Below are 10,054 nucleotides of genomic sequence, written 5' to 3' on the forward strand. Positions count from 1 at the left end.
CAAAAACGATCCCCTCCCTTCTATTTGGTTTTTGTACGAAAATTAAAGGTAAAAAATGGGCAGGACGAACGAAGTACTGTACAACCTATAACTCGGGAATACTGGACTCGAGGCCCATATAAGTTATGAATCGGACCGGACTGTAGGCCTAAATTATATGGACGAAGAATGTAGGGCCATATAAGTTATGAATCAGACCGGCATACACCCCTAACTTATATAGGCCTAACCCGGAAAAGGAGTTCCCGAATATTTCGTTGGGCTACAAATATATAATCACGTGGATCATTCTTTGTTATAGTTGGATCATTCATCCAACATGTATTCTAACTTCTTTAGGAAAATTTCTATAAAATAAACGGGAAATTCATGTGGTTATATAAAATAAACGATAAATAAATGGCAAAGTTTGAGGTACCACGTCAACGTCAACGTGAATTATTCGTAATATAAATAACGATAGATATTTCGGATCTCGGGTTAGCTTTATCCGGCTTGATTGTTCAGAGTAGGATATCTTTGTCAAGTACAAATATAAGGAGTATACAATCACATATTCTCATTTGTGACGACCGATATCTAATAACTGACTCTTCACTCTTTCCTCGGTCTTTGTGCTAAAATCAAAGGCAAACAAATAACCTGGATGGAGGAAACAGATAATAGGAAAAATAATACGAAGTACATCTAAATACCCTATAAAATACAATTACTCCCTCCGTTTGGGTTATTTGTTGTCCTATTTTATTTTGAGTGTCTCAGTTAATTGTCCTCCTTTCTATTTTAGGAATGCATTTGATGAACAATTTAATCTTTCACACACCAATTTAATTCACGTCAGTGGCGGAGCCAGGATTTGAACTTAGGGGGGGGCGAACAACTCATTTCTTAAGGCACCCTCAAAAAATTTCGAAAAATTTGACTTAAAACTTCGAAAAATTCATCCGTCAGGGGACGACCGCCTCTGCTAACCCCCCTAGCTCCACCACTAATCCACGTGTCATTTAATAATGGGTCCTTATTTTCCTTTGTTATTGTGTCAAAGTGTCAAACCAAAGAACACGAGATGGAGGGAGCTGAGTATAATCCCAAACCCGCCTTATCTCATACAGAAAATCGGTGAATTAATAAGGAACAAGTAGTAAATGCATGCAAATGTTGGTAGTTGAGGTTGTCCATGAAAACCCTCGCTTTCCCAAGTACCCAAACTCTTATTTAAAACAAATGTATCTGTTTTAAACTTAAGACAGATCAAGTAGTATAAATAAGAAAAAAAATATAATACATTGAAAAAAGTAATAGGTTTGGCTTATATGTTCAAATGTGAAAGTATTTGACCCGTTTTAATGATAAGATTAATAAAACGGATACTTCCGTGTTAAGTGAGAGTAACTGTCCCAAGTATAGTAACACAAAGTGCCCACAACATTATTCATTCATTAATTCATACAGTACATTAACTTCTCGTGCAACTACATTCACCTAATTTTTCATTTTTAGGTCAATTTACAGTTCGTATTCCATAATTTAATACCCACTAATTTAATTTTACGTACCTCTTAACTACATTTATTCTGTTTTTCATCAACTATTCCTATTTTTAGACCTTAGAATATTGTAACTCTTACCTACCTATTCCTTTATAAATACCACTATAATATATCCTGTGTTTTTTCATTCACTAGGAAGAATAAGAAAAAAAAAAAAAAAAAACAGGTGACAATGGTGAACATGTTCACTTTGATAACCGGATACCCCGGTCCAACCGGTTTCGGATCCTCTTCTACTGCCGAACAAGTTACTCAAGGGGTTGATGCTTCCCGGCTCACTGCTATTGTTACCGGTTTGTTTTTCTTTCGGATCTCTTTCTTATCATCTACATTTGCTTAAACTATTTCAAGAAGTAGTGTAACTAGGGTTTTGTTCTCGATTATCCCGTCTATTGGACCCGCTAACTTGTCCAGCTTTAAGCTCGCATTTGATTACCTCTACATTAGTACGATTTTTGGGTTGTCTTGGCCCTAGATCTTCAATTCTTTTATTACCCTTTTAGGGTTTACGATTAATGTTGCCTAATGATTTACCGTAATGTTTTTTTTTTCCGTATAAAATTACGGTACGTAAATCATTACGTGTTACTTCAGAAAAAAATTTCCTTAATCTTTGAAAAATTGATAAATAAAAAGCGTGCAATAATTAGAAACCCGAACTTTTTGTAATGCAATGTGACACTTGATAGTTGGTATTGATGTAGTATAGCACGGAGTACAACTAAACCGTGTTATGTTACGTGGAGATCAGTGACAGAGCTAAGATTTACCGTTGGGGTTCTTAGGGGCAATAAATTTAATCCGTGCAAATTTCAATTTTCATTATTATAAGGGGTGACAGTCCTTGCTACCCCCACCTGGCTCCGCCACTGGTGAAGACACAAACTTTTACATGTTGCCCAAATTCTTATAACAAATCAAACCAAACTACGTACTTACTACTAAGAGTATATCGCCTATATTGCCATAATGTAACCGTCAAGGTGTCAAGTTATTTACAGAATCTCGTATATATAATAACTTCCAGGATATGTAAATTTATCGAAATTAGTTGTACTTGTACAACAGCTAATGAAATTAGGAAAATAAAATATCAGGGAGTACTCGTATAATTTACCGGGACCCATATTGGATCGGCGACAGTGTTTTTTTTTTTTTTTGACAAGGATATAATGTGTTATGTGACAATGTCGATGAAGTTACGAGTCCCATAACTAATTAATGTGGCTGATAGCTGATAGATAGCCTGACAAGTGACAAGGATGGTTAACCACCAATATAAATCGTCCCAAATGGTGCAACTAGTGTGCAACTCATCCTTTGTTTCATTTACCAAAAACAAGTGTGTTAAATGAATATAGCCTAGGAAAGTGAAAGCACAATGAATAATGTATCGAGTCTGAGGTAATGGCGGATCTTGAAAATTTCTCTAAATCCGTATTATATAAGATCTAAGAGTATCTTTTGTTAAATGAATTAAATTAAACTTACATCTTTTATTTCTAATTATTTTGCTCGAGATTGTAAACTCGGCCTTTAATTGTTTTCGGTCCGTGTCAGCATAATGCAAATTACTTGTGCTCGACTTTGATGAAGAATAACATTGGAAGTTTGAACTTTCAAATATAAAAGCAACTTAAAGAGTATTTCAACGGTATAACATAAACAAAAATTTTCGAGCTCACCTTAAAATCGGAATTTGATTTTTTTTTTTTTTTTTTTTTTTTTTTTTTTTTTTTTTGTGAAAATGAGCTACTAATTCTGACGGGGTTTTAACCCAGCTCATGAGTAACAACTCTATGACTTTATCAACTAAACTAGTTGATATTTTTGCTAAAATCGGTATTTAATGACATTAGATTTTTTAACTAGCACGCAAGACGGTCAGTAGTGGAGCCAGGGAGGGGCTAACAGAGGCAGTCGCCCCCGCTGGCGTTTGAAAATTTTAAAATTTTTAGTTAAAATTTTCGAATTCTTTTGAGACCCTCTTATAATATTACCGTTTCGCCCCGCTGACTTAAATTTCTGGCTCCGCCACTGAAGACGGTACGACAATAATTTAATTCCGATCAACATAGGGATGGTAACGTTATTTAAGGTAGACACTAGACACATTTCCTGAATTTAATTAAGTTGTTGAGTGTTACAAGTTACAAGTACACAAGTTGTTTCTTCTCGTAGTGCTTAATCTATACTTGTCCATATCCGTGCATGGTTGAACATTTTTATTTCGTGAGAGCTTCGTACACATCTTCATTTCAACAATTCAACGGTACACCCATGTTGCTTACTTCATAATCCATGTATGATTTGGTATGTGAATCACGGGTTTACCAAAAGAGGACTCAACTACTAGTACACTTGATAAAAAAGTTTGTTTCAGTTTGAGACGGGTCGACATAGTTTGAATCGATGACTGTAACCTGGTTAATAGAAAAAAAAAAAAAAAGTAAAATCAGTTTTGAGTCAACACATTCTGATTGATTTGTAAAGAAAAGATTTCGGTATAGATCTGTTAGTTCTACTACTCCGTAACTTTTATCATAAAATATCGAGTAATTAAGAGACGTATATAAGTCGTGGGTTCGATGATCCTAAACATCAATTTTGTAAAAAAAAACTGCAGGAGGAGCAAGTGGAATAGGGTTAGAGACAGCAAGAGTCTTAGCTCTTCGAAACGCCCATGTCTTCATTGCAGCAAGGAATCTCAAGGCCGCAAATGAAGCTAAGGAGCTCATTCTCAAGGATAACAAATCAGCTCGAGTCGATGTTCTTAAGCTTGATCTATGCTCTTTTAAATCTATCCGAGAATTTGCCAAACAATTTCTTGCTCTTAACCTTCCTCTTAACATTCTCATGTAATACTCACCTCCGATCCTCTTTTTCGTCGTATTTATCGCTTTTTTATATTAGTGACTATATTTTTACTCGTCAGCATCAAAATTGTTAATTTGACTTCTGACCCTGAAAATAAAAATAAAAAGTAACCTTTAGCCCCCCTTCCATTTTATTTATTTATAAGGACTTTCTCGGCCTGTTTGACCGAGCTCAAGCCAACCTTTGACCAACGTGATTCTAGGGCTTATCGAGCTGGCTCAGCTCATTTTTACACGCTTTAAAGAACGACGTGTATCATGTATAAACGTTTTTTCTTTGCAGAAATAATGCTGGGATAATGTTCTGTCCATTCCAACTCTCTGAAGATGGGATTGAGGTTCAATTTGCGACAAACCATTTAGGTCAGTCGAGATATATAATGAGATTTAATTTACGACTGATATAATTAATAAATACCTCGTAATTATTATTACTCCGTATTAAGTTTAATTATTTTGCCAAAGGAAGTTAAAACGTATTTTATTCTGTTATGTGACAGGACATTTCCTGCTAACAAATTTACTGCTTAACAAAATGAAGCAAACTGCTAAGGAAACCGGAATTGAAGGAAGGATTGTGAATTTATCATCAATAGCACAAGTTCATACTTATAAAGAAGGGATTCGCTTCGATAAAATTAATGATGAGAAGGAGTACGAATTAATGTTCCTCAACATCTCTAGTACAAAATGTAAAGCATATTGCAGAAAGAATGACTTCCATTGTTCTTACTGGTTTTAATTTGTTTCGGTTTCAGATACTCCGACAAGAGGGCATATGGTCAATCTAAGCTAGCAAATGTTTTGCATGCAAATGAATTGTCTCGTCGTCTCAAGGTTAGTAGCGTTTCCCTACCCTCGTGTTTTAAAAAGCTTACGCTGATGACTGAAGTCTAAAATGTAAATATTCAGGCGGAAGGCGCAAATATAACAGTAAACTCATTGCATCCAGGAATCATCATGACAAATCTCATGAGACACTCTTACTTCCTAATGCGTATGCTTTCTCTTATTTTATTTCTTCATTTAATTTCGTGCTAAAATATGATCGAGCATTCGAGCTAATTACGCTTGTTTGATTACTATACAGGCTTTCTAAATGTTCTAACAGGGGTCCTGTTTTGGAAGAACGTCCCTCAGGTAATCTCGAAACCATATCCTCCTACATAAAATCGCTTTTGATTAGAGTTCACGCTGTTACATCAGATAATATCGAATTCAGTACCACCATAATATCGCATACAAGATACAATACTAATATACAGATATTTTTATGTACTGTTATCAGGGTGCTGCAACAACATGCTTTGTTGCTCTGAATCCAAAAATGAAAGGTGTTAGTGGCAAATATTTTGTGGATTGTAATGAGTTCGAGCCTAGTGCGTTTACAAGAGACGAGAAGTTGGCGAAAAAATTATGGGATTTCAGTGAGAAGCTGGTTAACTCGGGTTCTGAATTTAGAGGCGTTAATTAATTAATTAATTAATTATTCAATTACGTGTATTATTAAGCACTTTCTAAATGACGTTGAACTATATTAGATTTTATTAAGAGTTTCAGACATTAATCGTTGTTCCTAAATTATTATCGTCATACATCAGAAATCTCAAATTCTTTCTATGATGTTTTACTTCGATGTTTAAATATGATTCACTTTAGTTGTATAGATGTCAGCTAGCTTAAGAGCAAATCGTCTAGGGGGTGACAATTGATTGGAACGTTAGTGTAACGACTATGATTTGTCAAGGTCAATTATGTTACTAACAAATAAGAGCAATAACATGTGAGAAGTATAATAATGGTAGATAATTGGCTATGAAAATGAAAGAGTTCCTAATCAAAAGAAAATGAAAGGGTTGGGAGAGTATGAGATCAATTAATGGTATATTGGTAATTTTTTTTTCCTGCCGACAAAATGATAGGAATGTGTAACATTCTTTCTGCTCAGATTAAGTTTACAACCTTTAAATCCGAACTAAATATCAAACTATTGGTGAAAGTCTCAACTAACTGTCCAAGCAGTACAAATCGACTCCGGTACAAACCAACAACCAAAAGCAATCATCGCATATCACCTTTATGGAATATTGCTCTCCAATATGACCGGTGTATCAGATGGATTATTATGGGCCAACAATCTAAAAAATGATTTGGAAGTACACCCTTAATAGGACTAGTGACGGAGTCAGGATGTGAAGTTAGGGGGGGCGAAAAATCACCGGGGGCGAACAAGTAATGTCATAGAATAAAATTAGGAGGAAGTGACCCCTGACATGTGGTAGAAAAACTAGGAGGAAAAGAAAGATGACCCGGTAGGACCTCACAAACATCTCAAATTTAATTGTATACATAATTTTCGCGATTTCAGGGTCCCAGAACAAAAATGTCTATAAATCATACATACGGATAGTTCCTCGGGTCCGATAAAGCAGCCACACAAATTTTGAGTAGAAACAGTCAAACAGAGGACATTGGAGTGTGCCGGTATGCGATAACTATTCTGGGACGAAAATCGAGTACTCCTTAAAATAGATGATAACTTGTTATTTAGGACTGAAATCGAATACGGTAATTCATGAATCGACCTCAGACATGTAGGAAAAACTGGGTGGAAAACTAACATGACCCGGTACGACCTACCAAACGACTCAAATGTAAGTGTATAATACACGGTTTCGAGATTTCAAGGTCCTGGAACAAAAAAGTCTGTAAATCATACAGACGGTTCCTCGGATAAGTTAAAGCAGCTACACAAATTTTGAGAAGTAACAGAGGACATTTGAGTGTGCGGTATGCAATAAACTAGTCTCGGACGAAAATCAGACACTCCTTTAAAATAGATGAATACTTCTTAATTAGGGATGAAAATCGAATACGGTAACTCATGAAGCGACCCCTGACACGTGTGTGGACAGCGGGCCGCCCACGGGGGCGCTTGGTGAGAAACGAGGGACAAGCGTTTGCATTTTGTAAGGAGTCGCCACCAATTTTTATGGGAAATTGGAACCGTTCGAATACCTCGTGTCATGTCAAGACACAAAGTAGTGACATGAACACTAAGCAATCGTTACCCTTAGCATTCTATGTCTAGAATGACTCTCGTGGATGCCAATGAACACGGGTGCTCACGGAGATCTGGAGTAAGGGGTGAGGGTACGTATTAGGAAGCTCTTTTGATCGAACACCTAATCCCGCCCGCCTCGATAGCGGCCTCTACTAATGATTAGGGAGTTTATTCGTACTTGATATATCGTCGGCTATATGCATGCAATGCAACATCCATAGATTAATCCTAGCATGTGAAGATTAGACTAAGTCGGTTGACAATGTAATTAGCAAACAATTTAAAGTCGAAGTCGGGATTTAAGTCAAATTACATGTGAAAACATACAAGTAATAGGATAAATACAATAATTATGAATTACAATAATGGAAATTACAATAATTACATTGAAATAGGCGATTTATGTCGAAAATACCTTTAAAACGGATAATTTGAGAAAAAGAATAAAAGAATAAAAGAAATAAACAAATAAATTAACGAACAAAAATTAGCGATATTACGGATATTAGTAGATTAATATGTAAACTAATTAAACTAGGTCAAGGCAGAAACGGAGTTCGAGGACGAACTCATCACGAACAAAGCGCAGCGAGATCTAGCCCTGAAGAGGCGCAGGCGATTCTTGCTGCGTCTGTTCCAAGGGTGAGTTCGTCCGTAGTTTAAATCGCAAATCGTTAATATTAATTGGTAATTTTAATGATTGATTTGATAATTGACTCGGATGGAAGTGATTTAATGTATTAATTACATATGAATGATGGTCATAAAAACAGTAAAACATGAGCAAGACGGAATTAAACGGATTATTTATGTGAAGGGACGATGTTAATGAATGATTAATTAGTGACATCGGTGAATGGAACAAACTAAACAATTAATTAGACTAAACATGATGAATGATATGGATGCAAATATATCAATAACGAATCCCAGAAACCCAATATGAACAGATTGAACTTCTAAAATCCGGGTTTGAATATTAAAGACGAAAACCCGTAAATATTGATTATTTAGGATTTAAGTTGGAACAATGATGAATTAAAACATGTGAATTAATGATGATGAATATATACATGTGAAATATAAGCTATCATGACGAAGAATTAAAGAAAACGAATAAGAACAAATATAACAAGACGAATTACAGAGGACGAAGAAGAAGAAAGGAAGCAGGAACTGCGGCAGCCTCACGAAGAGGCGCAGCAGTTGCTGCGTCTTTTCTCGACGTCTGTCTACTGGAAATCCGTAAAAACAGGTTTTAAAGCACGGTTTTGGAAATCGATTTTAATGGTATTTTCGACATAAATCTTACAATGATGATACGATAAACAAAATACAATAAATAAATAAGGATTATACACCCTCAGACTTACATGTTGACGGAACGAGATGAACTAAGAAAATCAACTAGTAAATGCTCGACGCGAATGCAAGGAAAGAGTGCCCTCGTAAGAGGAAAACGATTGATTCATTTAGATTGATTGAGTGTAGTTGGTCAAATTGGTCGGTCATGCAACGGAGAGGCTGGTACCCGGAAAGATCCGAGCTTACGTGGTCGGAAGTCCAAGCACGTAGGCGCCAATTAGTAAGAACGAAGTCTAGAATGCAAAGGGAGAAGAGAAGGGCGGACACTCGCGTGAGAAATATGAGGAACGAAAGCTCCTATTTATACTAATCACACGGAGGAATAGGGTTTCAGAGACTCTTTGGAAGTGAATCTCGGAAAGATATAAAAAAGATACGTAAATCATGCAAAGAAGGGCCTGGGAAGAGGCGCAACAGCCACTGCGTCTCTTGGAAGAGGCGCAGCACCTGCTGCGTCTGTTCCCAGGAGGTTTCCTCCTGCTGAAGAAAGATTTCCGCGTTTGAGTTATGGTAGGACGGAAATAATTCGGTTATCTTTTGAATATTACGGGATATTATTTGCCAAAAGATAAAATTTATGAAATATGGAATAGAAATATCCGGAACATTCCAGAACATTCTGACTCGGGATTTAACAAATATCGAAAAATGGAGACGGTTTTTGACCGGACTCAATGTACTCTAATTACTGCCAAAACGACCGTATCAGGACATAGATGACAACTAAGAGGTCGACATTTATATTTGAGCAAACACTTGACGATAATCTTACGAACTGTCACAAATCGTTCCGCGAATCAAACATGCGGCCCAATCATCACCGGGTGGTTTGCGGGAGGTGCAGAAACGAGGTGTCTACAGAGCCCCCACTTTGACTGAGGCTTGGACAAGGCGAAAGTCAAAGTATAGACATCAGGTCAATCGAAGATTACAACCTGACGACTATGGCGACGCGAGGCGGCTCAAGGGGTCTGAGCCAAGGACCTGTCGTCGGGAACATTTTAGAGTCTGTCGACTATCGGGGAGGGTCGTTTAAAGTCCATTAGACTACGTAAGGAAGCTCGCCAGCCATAAGAAGAGACCATACCTGAGACTTCTTCTCGAGATGCTTTCGGAGGTGCATAGGAGCTAAGGTTTGAGCTTGGGAGCTAAGGGTAAGACCTAAAAGTTATATATGATTGTGCTAGGGTGTGGGACCC

General features: G+C 36.8%; 1 protein-coding gene across 1 annotated transcript; it reads left to right on the top strand.

The window, feature by feature from the left end:
• The first annotated feature begins 1,484 nt into the window (after nucleotides 1–1,484).
• Nucleotides 1,485–6,046, top strand: LOC141595169 (short-chain dehydrogenase TIC 32 B, chloroplastic-like). Its single transcript, XM_074415143.1, has 8 exons — nucleotides 1,485–1,843; nucleotides 4,177–4,408; nucleotides 4,710–4,789; nucleotides 4,927–5,080; nucleotides 5,185–5,263; nucleotides 5,339–5,423; nucleotides 5,517–5,566; nucleotides 5,715–6,046. The coding sequence occupies exons 1-8, from the start codon at nucleotides 1,723–1,725 to the stop codon at nucleotides 5,898–5,900; spliced, it is 987 nt and encodes a 328-aa protein (XP_074271244.1). The 5' UTR covers nucleotides 1,485–1,722; the 3' UTR covers nucleotides 5,901–6,046.
• The last annotated feature ends 4,008 nt before the right edge of the window (nucleotides 6,047–10,054 follow it).

Source organism: Silene latifolia, chromosome 1 (assembly GCF_048544455.1).
Source record: "Silene latifolia isolate original U9 population chromosome 1, ASM4854445v1, whole genome shotgun sequence".
Taxonomy (NCBI): Eukaryota; Viridiplantae; Streptophyta; class Magnoliopsida; order Caryophyllales; family Caryophyllaceae; genus Silene; species Silene latifolia.